The sequence below is a fragment of the Pseudophryne corroboree genome, chromosome 1 (genome assembly GCF_028390025.1).
Source record: "Pseudophryne corroboree isolate aPseCor3 chromosome 1, aPseCor3.hap2, whole genome shotgun sequence".
NCBI classification, from domain to species: Eukaryota; Metazoa; Chordata; class Amphibia; order Anura; family Myobatrachidae; genus Pseudophryne; species Pseudophryne corroboree.
The window spans coordinates 158,639,674-158,657,953 of record NC_086444.1 but is presented as its reverse complement, the minus strand read 5'-3'; the positions used below and the strand labels follow the sequence as shown (position 1 = coordinate 158,657,953).

Genomic DNA, 18,280 nt, shown 5'->3' with positions numbered 1-18,280 from the left:
TTCGTGAAGTGATGGGGAACCCCAATTAGTGCACCGTGTCCCCTCGCATGCTTCAGGCAAGGTTACTATTCCCAAAATAAAGGGGGAAAAAATGTGAAAAACTCATGTTGACCCTTTTCCATGTTGACCTAGTGACCATGTCGACCTAATGCATGTCGACCAATGGCGGCTGACCTAATGACTGTCGACCTAATGACCGTATCCCTATTTCACTTACTTCTGGGCTATGTGCCAGTCCTGTCTTGTCCATTTGCCTCACCACCCTTTAATTTGACTCCTCCACCTCCCAATACTGTTCCTGCAATCACTTATTTGCCTTATGCCGCACATTACCCTTAGTCCCCCCCATACTTATCCTGTCTGCAATGTAGTATTTATTTATTGTGTGCATTTTGCTGCCTTACCTTCCACTTCAGGTCTTCTCTATATTGTACTTTGTCTGTATTGTAATCACATTTACCTGTATTGTTGTATTGCTGACTGTAATGTAATATTGTATTGTCACCAATTTGTATTACTGTGTTATATCTAATCTTACCCTGTGCCCCTCTCCTTCCAGTATTATAGTTTCTCCTTACCTCTCATCTTACTCACTATGGGCTAGATTCAGCGGAGGATGCAGTTGCAGCCGTGACTGTGTCTTCATACTAATGTCACCGCCCACTGGCTGCGGCGCTAAATCATCACTTAGTGTATTAAGAGGGACCATCAGTCACTCCATCAGAGATTGCACTATGCTAGTGCCGACCAACTGTCTGAACATGGCTGCCTATGACAGTACAACTGCATTTTTAAACGCAGTCGCTGATAGTGACGGATTGCGTCCAACATCACCACTTAGACAGGTTCGTCTTAACAGCATTGTAGCTGTCAGCATACTGATTGGTGAACAGCGCCAGTCTGGCTGCAGACTGGGAGGCAGGTCAAGAATGTTGCCTCGCTGCTCTGACTGTGTGACCACCACCCACCCCTGCTCAAAGGCCCCTAGAATTCAGGGTCCCTGGACAGCTGTCCAGTGTGTCTATACGTCAAGATGGCTCTGCAGTTAGATAACTCTAACTCCTTAACCTTCTGGCCCTCATAGATATATTTGCAGAACAGACATCGGACGAGGCAATTCAGCTGCCTGCATGCCCTGCTTCTAGTGAACCTGGCTCATTGGAAAACAACAAACCACACTGCATTCATTGTTGCCTTTCTGCCCTATTTCAACAATAAGCCGCGGCTTACTCAAACACTGATATCAGATGACCGCTTTCATTCCAGCATTTACGGGAGTTGATCATCTTTTGGTTCAATATACCTTCCATTAATTGTGTGAAGAAGACGTTTATGATTTCAACCATACATTCCAACGCCTGTTATTCAGACGTATCTCTGTTTAAAGTACAACTATACTTGGTATCACCATCCATTATTACAGAACTCTCACCACAACGGTTATCTGAATATCATTTATACATCACAGCGGTATCACCAATTTTTGAGGGATTCCCATCCTCAATTTAAGGGGACATTCATACCACTTGTGGTAATTTTCTCAAGGACATTTATTCATTAATTTTTTTTTAGCATTAAACATTGTTTATTTTTATTCCGTTTATTGCGAATGGTCAATGTGTTATCAATTCAGTCTTAAGTCAATTCTTTATATATTATTAAACACTATTTTAATATAATAAATTTGTAAACACATAAATTTTTCTGTTTGCGCTCCCTATTCTTCTTCTTTTTATCTTTTGGTTCTACAGGGTCGCTAATACCCTGACACATTGGGAGCAGCGAACAGATCAATTAGCGGAGGTTGTCTTAGTATCATATGCGCCTTAATTTTCCTTCTTTAATCATAGAAACCTGGCTTTCTTCCTCTGGGCGGGATGTACTAATGGAAAAATGCCTAAAACACCCATTTTCGGGGTTTTTACCGCATTTTGAAATGTACTAAGACCCAGCCGCCCAAATATCAGTGCGGAGGGTATCGCCATCTTTTTATGGCGAAACCCTATAGAAGTCTATGGGCTTCTTTCCGCAACCCGCCGCACTCGCCACCAAACGCCGACCCCTCTCTCACTAGTGTGTCCTGGCAGCCTGCTCCAGGATCCTCCACCGCCTCCGAGTTCCTGAAGCAGCTGATGGGGGTCCTCCTCTTCCTCCTCCCCGTCCTCCGGAAGTCGGTTGCTCTCCGTGCTTCTTGCAGCTGCCCCGCACCCTGCCCCGGCTGCACAGCTGCTTGTTCCTGTATGAAGTGCCGGGGTTCTGGGTGCTTATGCTGGTAGCGACCGATGCCTCGGGGGGTGCACACCGGGAACGGCGTGGTCCTGCCCCACACGCAGGAGCATATGACGGGAGACGGGCGGGTGCTGGCCAGGGGTTCTCAGGGCGCCGCCATACTTCATGCTGCAGGAGGTCAGGGTGCGGTGGGTGCTGAGCTGCAGGGCTTCCCGTCGGGACTACCACTGATTGCAGGGCACCCCTGGCATCGCATTGCGATACTAATCGCATATGTTAGTACATATGTGATTAGCATCATTGTGATGACCGGCGATGACCCGCGATCAGTGATAGTACATCCCGCCCTCTGACACTACCTCACTTGCTGCTCTCTCCTATGGGTGCAGCTGCTGTGCAAAAACATCCATCTCTGAATCAGGCCCATAGACTACAGGACATAAACATATTGTTCCCACAGCCTATTCGGCAGCTCTGCGCATACACAGTTTATCCTAATTTCTATTGAGCCTGCATTCCATGATATCTGTTGTACTCTACCCAGGAGCAGCTCCTTTCTCAATGCTAACACTTTTCTAGGTCACTTAGATAACTCTAATGCACATATTTGGCCACACAGAAGAGTACTTTAAAGGTAATATTTACACATGAGCACTTGATATTTGCTCACATTGCATTGTGCCTGAGCTGTGATCACGGCAGTTGGAATGGCTGTTACAGTAAGATACGTTGTGGTACTTGTGCCTTCAGTACACACTAACACATTTTTAAATGTTTAATGCAACAAAAATAGTAGCTGTGTTCCCGGTGAAGTATTCCGAAAATGTGTCAGTGTGTGCAGTCCATGGGTTTACTAGGGGAAGCAATTCATTTTATTAAAACAAATGTTCAGGGTATGAACACAAGACCCATATGGACAATGACCTATCAATTATATATTTCCAGTGTGTAAATACAATGACATAAGTTCACAAAGAGTTGTAGAGCTTACCCTGATATGCTACCTTGAAAGCTGCCATTATCATAATCAGTACACCAGACCTATACTTGGTGCAGAAAATGACTCTGAAAACTTTTATACTTCCCGCCACTCAGTTGGCACACTATAAATTTGTTACAACTAGAGATAAGCGGGTTCGGTTCCTCGAGATCCGAACCCCTCCGAACTTCACCTATTTTACACGGTTCCGAGGCAGCCTCGGATCTTCCCGCCTTGCTCGGTTAACCCGAGCGCGCCCGAACGTCATCATCCCGCTGTCGTATTCTCGCGAGATTCGTATTCTATATAAGGAGCCGCGCGTCGCCGCCATTTTCACTCGTGCTTTGGAGATGATAGCGAGAGGACGTGGCTGCGTTCTATCAGTTTCTGTGTTCACTGTTCAGTGTGCTGCAAATATCTGTGCTCAGTGTGCTGCAAATATCTGTGCTCAGTGTGCTGCAAATATCTACGTTCTCTGCCTGAAAAACGCTCCATATCGGTGCTGCATTGTAGGAGGACAGTGCAGAATTTTGCTGACCACCATATATATATAGCAGTATGGTACAGCAGTCCATTGCTCTACCTCTGTGTCGTCAAGTATACTATCCATATCTGTGCTGCATTGTAGTTGTGCGCAGTATATAGTAGGAGGACAGTGCAGAATTTTGCTGACCACCAGTATATATATATATATATATATCAGTACGGTACAGTAGTCCATTGCTCTACCTCTGTGTCGTCAAGTATACTATCCATATCTGTGCTGCATTGTAGTTGTGCGCAGTATATAGTAGGAGGACAGTGCAGAATTTTGCTGACCACCAGTATATACATATAGCAGTACGGTACAGTAGTCCATTGCTCTACCTCTGTGTCGTCAAGTATACTATCCATATCTGTGCTGCATTGTAGTTGTGCGCAGTATATAGAAGGAGGACAGTGCAGAATTTTGCTGACCACCAGTATATATATATATAGCAGTACGGTACAGTAGTCCATTGCTCTACCTCTGTGTCGTCAAGTATACTATCCATATCTGTGCTGCATTGTAGTTGTACGCAGTATATAGTAGGAGGACAGTGCAGAATTTTGCTGACCACCAGTATATATATATATATATATATATATATATATATAGCAGTACGGTACAGTAGGCCATTGCTATATTACTGGCATATAATTCCATACATTAAAAGATGGAGAACAAAAATGTGGAGGGAGGCCGGCCACTTGGGTCGCTTAGCTTAGCCATCCAGCGACCTTGGTGCACCTCTTTTTTTCTTTGCATCATGTGCTGTTTGGGGACAATTTTTTTAAGTGCCATCCTGTCTGGCACTGCAGTGCCATTCCTAGATGGGCCAGGTCTTTGTGCCGGCCACTTGGGTCGCTTAGCTTAGCCATCCAGCGACCTTGGTGCACCTCTTTTTTTCTTTGCATCATGTGCTGTTTGGGGACTATTTTTTTAAGTGCCATCCTGTCTGACACTGCAGTGCCACTCCTAGATGGGCCAGATGTTTGTGTCGGCCACTTGGGTCACTTAGCTTAGCCATCCAGCGACCTTGGTGCACCTCTTTTTTTCTTTGCATCATGTGCTGTTTGGGGACTATTTTTTTAAGTGCCATCCTGTCTGACACTGCAGTGTCACTCCTAGATGGGCCAGGTGTTTGTGTCAGCCACTTGGGTCGCTTAGCTTAGCCATCCAGCGACCTTGGTGTACCTCTTTTTTTTTCTTTGCATCATGTGCTGTTTGGGGACTATTTTTTTAAGTGCCATCCTGTCTGACACTGCAGTGCCACTCCTAGATGGGCCAGGTGTTTGTGTCGGCCACTTGGGTCGCTTAGCTTAGCAATCCAGCGACCTTGGTGCACCTCTTTTTTTCTTTGCATCATGTGCTGTTTGGGGACTATTTTTTTAAGTGTCATCCTGTCTGACACTGCAGTGCCACTCCTAGATGGGCCAGGTGTTTGTGTTGGCCACTTGGGTCGCTTAGCTTAGCCATCCAGCGACCTTGGTGCACCTCTTTTTTTCTTTGCATCATGTGCTGTTTGGGGATAATTTTTTTAAGTGCCATCCTACTGCAGTGCCACTCCTAGATGGGCCAGGTGTTTGTGTCGGCCACTTGGGTCGCTTAGCTTAGCCATCCAGCGACCTTGGTGCACCTCTTTTTTTCTTTGCATCATGTGCTGTTTGGGGACAATTTTTTTAAGTGCCATCCTGTCTGACACTGCAGTGCCACTCCTAGATGGGCCAGGTGTTTGTGCCGACCACTTGGGTTGCTTAGCTTAGCCATCCAGCGACCTTGGTGCACCTCTTTTTTTCTTTGCATCATGTGCTGTTTGGGGACAATTTTTTTAAGTGCCATCCTGTCTGGCACTGCAGTGCCATTCCTAGATGGGCCAGGTCTTTGTGCCGGCCACTTGGGTCGCTTAGCTTAGCCATCCAGCGACCTTGGTGCACCTCTTTTTTTCTTTGCATCATGTGCTGTTTGGGGACTATTTTTTTAAGTGCCATCCTGTCTGACACTGCAGTGTCACTCCTAGATGGGCCAGGTGTTTGTGTCAGCCACTTGGGTCGCTTAGCTTAGCCATCCAGCGACCTTGGTGCACCTCTTTTTTTCTTTGCATCATGTGCTGTTTGGGGACTATTTTTTTAAGTGCCATCCTGTCTGACACTGCAGTGCCACTCCTAGATGGGCCAGGTGTTTGTGCCGGCCACTTGGGTCGCTTAACTTAGTCATCCAGCGACCTCGGTGCAAATTTTAGGACTAAAAATAATATTGTGAGGTGTGAGGTGTTCAGAATAGACTGGAAATGAGTAGAAATTATGGTTATTGAGGTTAATAATACTATGGGATCAAAATGACCCCCAAATTCTATGATTTAAGCTGTTTTTGAGGGGTTTTTGAAAAAAAACACCCGAATCCAAAACACACCCGAATCCGACAAAAAATTTTCAGGGAGGTTTTGCCAAAACGCGTCCGAATCCAAAACACGGCTACGGAACCGAATCCAAAACCAAACCACAAAACCCGTAAAATTTCCTGTGCACATCTCTAGTTACAACCCAATTATGTCTACTCATTCACAATCTGAGATGTGACTGAGGGCAGGCTCATGACACGTTCCTTAGGAGCGGTGTCTGCCATTTCAAATCAGGCGCCAGTTCGTCAGCCAATCAGGAACCGCCACTGCCAGACGCAACCTTTGATTGGCTTACAAACTGGTGCCTGATGTGACATACCCACTGGCGGAGAATGGACCCCTCGGACACAGCACAGTAGCAAAAGCGGAGCCCAGCAGCGAGTATGTGTATCTGGCACTGTGGGGGCGTATGTGTATATCTGGCACTGCTGGGGGCATATGTGTATCTGGCACTGCTGTGGACATATGTGTATCTGGCACTGCTGGGGGGCATATGTGTATGTGGCATTGCTAGGGGGATATATGTGTATCTCCCACTGCTAGGGGCATATGTGTATCTGGCACTGCACTACAGGAGTCATTATGTGTATCTTGCACTCTACTGGGGTCATTATGTGTACCTGGCACTCTACTGGTGTCATTATGTTTACCTGGCACTATACTAGGGTCATTATGTGTATCTGGCACTGCACTACTGGGGTCATTATTTGTATCTGGCAGTGCACTACTGGGGTCAATAAGTGTATTTGGCACTGCACTACTGGGGTCATTATGTGTATCTGGCACTCTACTGGGATCATTATGTGTAGCTGGCACTCTACTGGTGTCATTATGTGTACCTGGCACTATACTGGGGTCATTATGTGTAACTGGCACTGCACTACTGGGGTCATTATGTGTATCTGGCAGTGCACTACTGGGGTCATTAAGTGTATCTGGCACTGCACTACTGGGGTCATTATGTGTATCTGGCAGTGCACTACTGGGGTCATTATGTGTATCTGGCACTGCACTACTGGGGTCATTATGTGTATCTGGCACTATACTGGAATGTTATGTGTATCTGATGCCATACTGTGAATATTATGTGTAAGGAGCACTACTGTGGGCGTTATGTGTAAGGGTGCTTATTGTGTGTGTAGAGGGGTGTGTGAAAGTATATATATTTATAGTTTGATATTATAATTTAAAGTTGCGAGGCCAAGCCCACTTTCCCAGGAATACATTGGGAGGGGGGGGGGGGGGCTTCTCGCTCGGGGTGCTAGTAAGCCTTGAGCCAGCCCTGATGTGACTGACATGCATGCGACTGCATATTTCTGATTAATGGCCGCAGAGTTCTCAGGGCTGGGTTGTACTGTACACTCTGGTTGCCCAACTTACATAAGCAGTGCCCAGAGCTGGTTTAAGGGGGAGATGCAGGGGGCACATATCCCGGGTCCATCTCACTCAGGGGACCACACGAACAGGGAACTCATTGACATATCTGTCACCCCTCCTTCCCCACCATTGGCTGCACAGATTAGTATTGTGAGTAACTGTAGGGGGTAATCAGTCGCTAAACAATCACTGCCACAGTACACAGCTCCTCCCCTGCCCCCCTCCCCTCCCCCCCCAAACCAGCTTACACACAGTACAGGCTCAGTGTGTGTGTAATGTTATGGCCATGTAGAGTACAGTAAGTAGAGAAAGGGGCGGGATGCACAGTAATAAGGAGAGCAGTACATGTAGAGCATTTCACAAAAGTGAATTTTCCCGTCACTGGGGACTTAGAGGGATAGATTTAATTGTCTATCGCAGAGATTATCAACCTTTTACAACTCGCGGCACACTGAACAAGCTTTAAATATTGCCAAGGCACATTCAAATATAATGGTGATGCATGGTGCAGTTGCGTGTCCTAGGATGTCATGTCTCAGCTTCTCCATAGGTAACGCCTGAGCCACATCTGAGAAAGCCAGAAGAACCCAACACTGCCCGGGCCCAAAATAAGAACTGGCTCTGCAACCACTAAACCCACAAGTAATGATCGTTACAGGGCCTCAGTAGCGGCAAAACACTGACGGGCCTGGCTGTGCTTCTATGGCGGCACACCTGGAGACTGCTCAGGGCACTCTAGTGTACCACGGCACAGTGGTTGAAAAACACTGGTATATCGTGTTAGAAGTATCTGAGATGCCGACCTTATTTCCATGTCGACATTTTGTCCATGTTAATATTCTGTCAGTCGATATTTTGGTGTTGACATTTCGATTTTCAAAGTTTTCACTGTCTAAATGATGACAACGTCCCAGAGTTTCTATTAAAAACTCATTATAACAAAGTATTTCTTCTACACCACATGGGCCATAAAAGGGTATGATATCCAGGAGATAGGAATATTTAATTTTCTCACTCACCAATTGTGGGTTTTTTTGTATTTTTTTTTGTTTACTATATTTTAGGATAGGTATACGTTCAGGATCCCGGCTGTCAGGATCCCGGCAGCCGTAATAAAGACACCGGAATCCCGACAGCCGTCAGAACACAGACAATGGAATCCCAAAAGGATCACGACGACGGAATCCCGACAGTCAGGATCCTGAAGGTAAGTATTAACGGCCGCCTTAGGTTTAGGAATTAGGGTTAGGCCCACCAGGGGAGTGTTAGGGAAACCCTTACTGTGTTCACACGGACCCAAGTGTCTGATGCATACAGCATCACTAACACTTTAAAAGGGGTTTGCGATCCCTGGGTGTTTCAGGGTGGATACTGGGCGGTAGTGGGCCAAAAAGTAGCCTATTCATGATAGTGTTATGGGAGCGTTCCGATTGTCTCTGGAGATGCTGTTGAGTTCCTGATTGCAAATCCACTGCTTCAGACAGGTCTGGATTAAGCCTTGGGGAATCCAAGAGAGGGGGGACCCGGTGAAAGAGGGGGGAGGTGAGGGGTATATATTAGATTGTGCATACCTCCCAACATGACCCATTCCAGGAGGGACAAGATGCTCTTTACCTGAACTTCCCTCTTAATTTATGATTGGCGTCACCTGTGTTGAACTATTTAATTGATAAGAAAGGTGTTTCAACACAGGCGATTGCAATCATAATAGGTAGTGTTACGAGCCGCCGGGCGGGCTGTGTCAGGCGCAGGTCCTTGCCAGGCGACCGGGACGCTGTCTCTTCCGGCCACCTGGGCTGACGATCTCCATCCGATGCCTGACGCTGCAGCTGCAGGGAACACTGGGAACCTGCCGGGCGTATAGCGACCGGGACGCTGGACGCAGATGGCATTCCCGTTTGCTGGGCAATAGGGGAGGAGGTGCAGTTAAATAGTATGAACGTGCAGTACAGCTTTTTAGGTAATAGTGTTTCTACTCCTGTCTGGTAGCTGATTGGTGCAGCTACCCTATTTATCCTCTCTACATCATTTCCTCAGTGCTGGTTATAGTGTACCCTTGCCGTGTAAACCACTGGTCCCTGTTGGTCGTTGTTCTATGGATACTCTACCATAATCTCTGCCTGTCAGTGTCCTGTATCCTGCTAAACCTGCCATTAACCAAGCTTGGTATGGCATTACCCATCTGCCAACCCTAGCTCCCCGGCTCGGTGCCTACATACCATCCGCACTGTAAAACAGTTGCCTAAACTGATAGTTTTGATAATACCTGGGTACTGTTTACAGCTCCACCTAATATAAAGACAACTACCTGTATTTTATACAGTTTCCTTGTAGTGGAACAATGACAACTTAAACTACCTTAAAATGCACATAGAAAATTCTAATTTATTATTTATCTTGTCACGTGCAAGAATAGCAGCAGCGTCTGTAGTACTTACACACTGGGGCAGGACTCAGGAGTACTCTCTGTGTGTCTCTCTTTAGACCCTCATTAGATAGCACGTTACAGAGGACCCAGACAAGGAGGAGGAGAAGCTAAGAACCTTGTGTGACTTACAGCTCTCACCACCCTCCATTCTCTCCTCTGGTTGGAAACCTCCATTGGTAGCTCATGAAACCTGATACTCCTGTGTCTCTGCCTGCACTACATACTGCCCTGCTCGCTCTCTGGCTGCCTGATTCTTCTGCTGCACAAGAGGGAAAGCTAGTGATGTGAGTGTGCTCAGGTCAGGGGGTGCCTTGACAATGGGGGGGGGGCTGTGGTACAGTATGCCCTGCCCCCCCCCCCTTAATCTGGTTATCGCTTCAGAGGCCATATTTACTAGATTAGTAAAACTAGAGTAGACAGTAGACAGCCGCAAATATCGATGGTGCGATCAATGTTCCTTCGATGTTGGAGTATTCTCCATTGCAATTTCACAGACCATGAAGCCTGAAAGTGGGCGCCTCAACACTCGTACAGATCACACGGTGAAGCACAAGGGAAAGGCTGAAAATTAGCATTTGCATATTTCTACAACCGCTATTGAGAGAGCGGCTGCGAACGAGACTGCATTATCCACCATCTATTAATCAGAGATCTACACTGTCTAGATAGACAGTCATTAGGTTGAACCCATATGGTCGACATGCAGTAGGTTGATAAGGTTAAAAGGTCAACAGGTAAAAGGTAGACAGTGGGTAAGGTTAAAAGGTACAAAAGGTCGACATCAGGGCTTAAAGTGATCCTGGAGAGGTAGAGGAACTCATCTCCCCTACCACGCCTCCTCCCCCGTGCGTACCAAAGGCACATGTCACAAAAGGAGTGTGACCTCACAATGAAAGGGCATGGCCACACAATAGTACCCCCAATTCAATTTACGCCTCACAGTAGCACAATCTTATTCATACAGCCCCACATACTAGTGCCCTTTACACACACAATGCCCCTTACACATACAATGCCCACAGTAGTAGTGTCGCTTGCACACACAATACCCACAGTAGCAGTGCCCCTTACACATACAATGCATACAGTAGTAGTGCCGCTTACACACACAATGCCCAAAGTAGTGCCCCTTTAATATCAGATGTGGTGCACAATGTAGCAGAATATGTTGAACTTTGCTTATCCTCTCTTATGTCTTCCATGTGTCCCCTCTGCTTTTTATGTTTCCATTTTCTGTAGCTCTCCTCCTGTCCGTGTTTTCATCCTAGGTAACCCTATTACTCCCTATATACTCATTTGTGTCTGATCACCTTTCTCTCCTTTACTTACCCCCTACAACTCTCACTCCTGCTACCCCTTCAGCCTCTGTTTTTATCTCACCCCTGCACCTCTCACTCCATGTGCCTCACTCCCTTCTCACATCCTTCTCCTCTCACTCCCTCTCTTATCCCTCACACAGCTTCTCCCCCTGATATCTCTAATCCCTAACACAGCTCTCCCCCTGACACCTCTTATCCTTCACACAGTTCTCCCCCTGACATCTCTTATCCCTCACATAGCTCTCCCCCTGACATCTCTTATCCCTCATACAGATCTCCCCCGACACGTCTTATCCCTCACACAGCTCTCCCCCTGACACCTGTTATCCCTCACACAGATCTCCCCCAGACACATCTTATCCTTCACACAGCTCTCCCCCTGACACCTCTTATCCCTCACACAGCTCTCCCCCCTGACACCACTTATCCCTCACACAGATCTCTCCCTGACACCTCTTATCCCTCACACAGATCTCTCCCTGACACATCTTATCCCTCACATAGCTTCTCCACTTGGCACCATTTATCCCTCACACAGATCTCTCCCTGACACCTCTTATCCCTCACACAGATCTCTCCCTGACACATCTTATCCCTCACATAGCTTCTCCACTTGGCACCATTTATCCCTCACACAGATCTCCCCCTGACACTTCTTAAATTATCCCTCACACAGCTCTCCCCCCTGACACCACTTATCCTTCACACAGATCTCCCCCTGACACCTCTTATCCCTCACACAGCTCACCCCCTGACACCGCTTATCCCTCACACAGCTCTCCCCCTGACATCTCTTATCTCTCACACAGCTCTCCCCCTGACACCACTTATCCCTCACACAGCTCTTCCCCCTGACATATCTCATCCCTCACACAGCTCTTCCCCCGACACCTCTAATCCCTCACACAGCTCTTCCCCCGACACCTCTAATCCCTCACACAGCTCTTCCCCCTGACACCTCTTATCCCTCACACAGCTTCCCCATGACACCACTTATCCCTCACACAGCTCTCCCCCTGACATCTCTTATCTCTCACACAGCTCTCCCCCTGACACCACTTATCCCTCACACAGCTCTTCCCCCTGACATATCTCATCCCTCACACAGCTCTTCCCCGACACCTCTAATCCCTCACACAGCTCTTCCCCCGACACCTCTAATCCCTCACACAGCTCTTCCCCCTGACACCTCTTATCCCTCACACAGCTTCCCCATGACACCACTTATCCCTCACACAGCTCTTCCCCCTGACACATCTTATCCCTCATGCAGCTTCCCTCCTGACACCTCTTATCCCTCACACAGCTCTCCCCCTGACATCGCTTATCCCTCACACAGCTTATCCCTCACATAGCTCTCCCCTTGACACCCCTTATCCCTCACACAGCTCTCCCCGACACCACTTATCCCTTAAACAGCTTATCCATCACATAGCTCTCCCCCCCTACACATCTTATCTCTCAGAGAGCTCTCTCCAGACACCACTTATCCCTCACACAGCTCTCCCCTGACATCGCTTATCCCTTATGTGTATCTTTCATGCAGTGTCTTCCCTAATGTGCCCCCCCCAGACAGTGTATCTTCTTCATATGTCCCCTCTCATCTAGCGTGTCTATCCTCTTGTACCACACCTCTATCCATTTTGTCTTCCCTAATGTGAACCCCCATCTAGCATGCCTGCCTTCATCTGCTAACCCCCCCCTCATCCCGCGTGCCTTCCTTCATATGCCCCCTCATCCATAACGTCCTTCTTCGTGTGCCACCACCCCATCCAGCATGCCTTCCTTCATGTGCCCCCCTCATCCAGCATGGCTTCCATGTGCCCCCTTATCCAGAACGTCTTCATTCATGTGCCACCACTCCTCCCTCTCTCCCTATCCAGCGTGCCTTCCTCTTACTTCTTTACAGTTCCGCCACGTTCCGGCCCACTTTAACCCCTGGTCGACATGACAATGGTCATAACAAATAAGTTTTTGGGGTGTCATTTTGTATGTTTAACCATACCATAGTCCAATTAATTGAAACATGTACCCTCATGGGCTCGCTTCGCTCGCCACACTTCGGGCACTGTAGCTCGCTCCACTACCTCTGCGCTCGCCAAAGCTTACTATTCCCAATTGTAGTCTACGTGGATAGTAAATCAAGTACATTTTGTAAAAACACGAAATCCCCAAATAATTTCTGTTGACAATTTCTGTGTCTCACATTGTCATGTCAACCTTCTGGCCATGTCGACCTTTTGTAATGGTCGACCTTACGTATAAACTGTCTAACTTTTACCTGTCAACCTTTTGAATATGTCGATGTTGCGTCTGTCGACCTATTGACTGTCGACCTATACATTGGAGCCCAACCCCAAAGCCCTCGCCTTTTAATATCTATGTTTTTTTTGTTGTTTTTTTCATTATTTCTCTGTTCTGATTTTTTCAGAAAGGTAAGGAACCATTTCATCATGCTGCTGAGAAAGGACATCTTAATATGATCAACAATCTGATTTCCCTGCAATTATTCACATCGGAGGAAGATAAGGTAGAGTACAGTTAGCTCCGGGACACCCGCCTTTCCTGCACACAGGCATATGATACAGTATATGCCATGGTGGCAGGTCAGTCTGCACAGGTGTCTTTGTAGCGAGGATGAAACATTGTTTTACATTACATTTCTAGCAGAGTTGTAGATGCCGCTAGTGTGTGCTACAAACCTCTATCCAAAAGCGTTCTTACTATGAAATTGTATTTATATTTTTGTACAAATATATAGATGTTAAGTTAAAACTGAGGACATTTGCTGTGGTAAAGAAGCGTATACTAGATTGTTAGCTTTTCAGTGAAGGCCCACTTCATAGTTGCCTACTTTTGAAAATGCATTACAGCAGGCAGCGTCCCCCATTTTACACATTACTTCCGGCAGAGTCCCCCTTTTTACACATAATGGTAGGCTCCCAGATTTGTACACATTAGGCAGGCGCAATCCCCCTTTTTTACACATTACAGCAGCAGTCCCCCCTTTTCACACATGAGAGAGAATTATACTTACCTGTGAGTCTCACATGCCTTGGGTGCTGACAGGAGGGGGGGGGGTCGTCACAGGCTGTGACACTTTCCCCCCCACCTTTCAGCACCTCAGCCATGTGAGAGACACAGGGTGAGATTCAAATGATATATCACGCCCAATTTCCTTTCTAAAATTATCTCCGTTATCGCGCATATTGCGCCCATAGTAATCAGGTTTAGCTGTGTAAAGGGTTGGGTGCCTCGCTGCTCCGGGGGTAGCGAGCTGAAATAATGATACAACGTCCCTGAGGGCAGGAACAGAACAAGTGTGGAAAGGGGTGAAAAGAATTGAATCCCGCCCACAGAGTTAGTGGAGACAGTTAGACAGTTAGTCTTCAGAGCACTCACCCATCGATAGTCTGAGCTGCTCTTCTTTGGATGTGCGGGCGGCCATGGCAGCGGCAGGGGAAGTCTCCTTGCGGGTGACGCACATCCTCCACGCAGCTCCCCGCCAGAAGGAGCCGCAGGCGCGTCCTGTCTCTGATTTCAGTGCGCCGCTGGAGTCAAGGGGGGGGGGAGCGCTGCTGCTGCCGCCTGAAAGTATATCAGCAGCGCTGCGTCCAGCAGAGAAGAAGCTGGGCGCAGCACTGCTTTGAAATTAGGTAGTGCTGCTTGGGGTGGCCAAACGGGGTGGATGTTGATGGTGCATCCACAGCGCAAATGCGCTGTGGGCAACGCACCATCCGCCCACACCTAGTTACGGCACTGAGGTCTGGAGCTACTCTGACACTGCACAATTTTTTTTGTATTCGCTCTGCGATCCTTTCGTTCGCACTTCTGCTAATTTTAAAATACAGTTACACTCCCAGAGGGAGGCGGCTTAGCGTTTGCATGACTGCTAAAAACTGCTAGCGAGCGAACAACTCGGAATGACCACCCATGTGCACTGCAGGGCAGGGGGGGGGGGGGCAGACATAACATGTGCAGAGAGCATTAAATTTGGGTGGGTTATATTGTTTCTGTGCACGGTAAATACTGGCTGCTTTATTTTTACACTGCAAATTAGATTTCAGTTTGAACACACCCCACCCAAATCTAACTCTATCTGCACATGTTATATCTGTCCCCCCTGCAGTGCACATGCTTTTGCCCAACTGCTAACAAATTTGCTGCTATGATCAGGTCTGAATTAGGCCCACTGTAAGTAAGTACTGAGAGTAGATATTTTCTTGCTAACCCAGACTATATAGGTAAGCCGAAGAAGCACTATGCTGTGGTGGTCTCCTGTGAAAAGCTGCTGGGCAGATGTATCAAGCTTTGGAGAATGATAATGTGGAGAAGCTGCCCAAAATGACCAATCAGCTTATATCTATCATTTACCTAGCACAGTCTTTAAAATGACAGAATCTGATTGGTTGCTTTGGGTAACTTCTCCACTTCATCTCCCCCCAAGGCTTGTTGCATATATCAGTAACATATATTATGAATTGGGTTAAGGCCAGTATCCAATTAGCTGTGGTATTTTACCGTAGCTAATGGATTCGGCCGGGGCTATCCAATTAGAGCTGCTATCCGATCCTCAGAGCTGCAATAACACATGAGACCAGGATCTTATGTTGGATCCCACTATTATCGCACAATCGTGGATCCTTTTTTAAAAACAGACTATAAATGGATAGTGAGATAATGACCACGGTTAAAAATCATGAAAAAGGATTGCACCTAAAAGGATACCAGCCTTAGTGTGATTCCTCAGATTCACACAAATCACTTGCAGGGTAGTCTACTGCAGATTACATGGCATAGGCTGAAACACATGTGGAACAACCCCTAGAATCATTCATCATTTATGTTCACGTTTGACTTTTTTTTATTAAAATGTATTACAGGACTTCAATACAGCTCTACACTTGGCTGCCGCTAATGGTCACGACGCAGTGGTGAGGGTTCTGTTGGTGGGTTGGGAAGAAAAGGACAGCCCAAATAAGGTACACACACAAAACTAGAATGCAGGTGCATTCTCCAGACATTACTTATCAGAATACTTGTAATAAATTCTGCAATTTAACATTGAGTAAAGTGGGGTTCTTTGCAAAATTTTGGCCAAAAGTATGGGCCTACCCATCACGTCCAGGTGACCTCACCATCAGGTAGGTCCCTAACATTCTAAAGGTTCAAGTCCAGGGCAAGCTAGCTCAAATAAAGCGCCCCAAGGTACCACACTATGGAAAAATAGCAAGTACTGTGTTAGAGGGTGTTACATGAGTAAAAAGCAGCTACTATGTGTTAAGAGTGTTAAATGGGTGAGAGATAAAAAATATTTTTTACCTTGATAAAAAACAAATAAGGTGCTCAAGAGTGCTAAATGACGTGTTACACTGTGATGCCGTGAAGTGGCCCAGCCACACCGACCCAGGGGGCCCACTCCCCAAACTCATCCCCATTACTGACCTACTATATAAATATATTCAGGTCTTATCATTCATAGAGCCTTGTTCTATGCAGTCTGCAAATGCAAGGGTTTATAATTAAAACACCCAGGGGCAGGTGGAAAGGGTTGCCAATCCAAGCTGAAGTAGTCTCCACATACGTCAAATAAGGTATACGTCAATCATGAATAGGAATAAATAAAGGTCATACGGGTAAATGTATGAAGCAGTGAAAAGAGTGGAGAAATGAGCCATTGGAGAAGTTGCCCATGGCAACCAATCCGCTATGAAGTAAAATGTATCAAGTACATTCTATAAAATGATACGTAGCAGCTGATTGGTTGCCATGGGCAGCTTCTCCACTGTCTTACTTCTCCAATCTTTTCACTGCTTCATAACTTTCCTACATAATGCTTAATGAGAGCATAAAAAAAAATCATAAAGTGTGTTTATTTCTCAACTAAGTATGCCAATCATGATGCCCATTGTGCTTTCCCTGAACCCTTATTAGTGGCAGATGCTGTGTTAGGCAGGAGGTAATTTTTTTTTTTTTTTTATCTCATGACACTCAAAAGCAAGAAAACATGGGGCAGATGTATTAAGCCTATAGAAGTGATAAAGAAATGATAAGTTGAAGGCGATAATGCACCAGCCAATCATTATGGGTTTGAAAAATGATAGGATCTGATTGGCTGGTGTATTATCACCATCCACTTATCACTTCTTTAACATCTGTTTTGTCACTTTTCCAGGCGTAATACATCTGTCCCTATGAATGATAAGCATGCTGGCCTTTTCTGCAGAATTGCTCTTGGTAACCTGATGAATTCATACATAGAATGAGTAGTAGAGCAGACTACTGACATGATGTGCATTGTAGTTTAAGCTTTTTGCCCTACATTAAATCCACTATGCACAAAGTCCTAACTCTGTGGGCTTTACCTTGAGTTGTTTAAAATGAATGGGGAAAAATTAAACAAGCCTACATAATTTTTTAAAAGAACTGCAGTGGCAAATCAATAAAAGACTGAACAGCGCATTTTGCGAATATACATTTAAGAGTATCATTTCTTGGGTTTGATTCTTTTAATAGGAAAATGTGGCAGAATGTTATGTTATCACTGCTCGTTTATAATTACCCTTAATGTTTCATATTCAAATTTGAGCTGATATTTCTTGCCACCTTTGATTTGGTTGATATGAGTAAATAAATATTGGTCTTTCCTGATGAATGACTAGCATACTTGATACACATATATGGTTAGAGTTTTCTGTCTCTATAGTGCTAAGTCCCAATGGCATCCCTAGTGGGGTGGACCGCACCAGGTGATACAATTTGAATGGATGTCACCAAAGGCAGAGCAGCGGGTGAATAGATGCAGTGCAGTGGGTGAAAACAGCCCACACACCCTTCCTGCGAGGCCTTCAGCATGTGCGGGGTCCCAAGTGACATAAGGCAATTATGATATAGGCAAATTGGCCATCACCACTAGAATGTATTACCAAAATGATAATTAGATATAGATCTGATTTTCGTGTATTTTATGGATATTACTTTTTATTGCACTGTAGACACAGCAAAATCATTGCATAAATAATTAGGT

The 18,280-nt window shown here is 46.1% G+C and overlaps 1 protein-coding gene across 3 annotated transcripts in view; it reads left to right on the top strand.

Moving 5' to 3' along the window:
* The window catches only part of ANKDD1B (ankyrin repeat and death domain containing 1B), a 200,147-nt gene that overhangs the window by 138,592 nt on the left and 43,275 nt on the right, over positions 1–18,280 (top strand). For all 3 annotated transcript variants that reach the window (XM_063963796.1, XM_063963802.1, XM_063963794.1), the window contains exons 6-7: positions 13,685–13,783; positions 16,137–16,235. In XM_063963796.1, the coding sequence (XP_063819866.1) occupies positions 13,685–13,783; positions 16,137–16,235 (198 nt within the window). The remainder of the gene's footprint in view (positions 1–13,684; positions 13,784–16,136; positions 16,236–18,280) is intronic.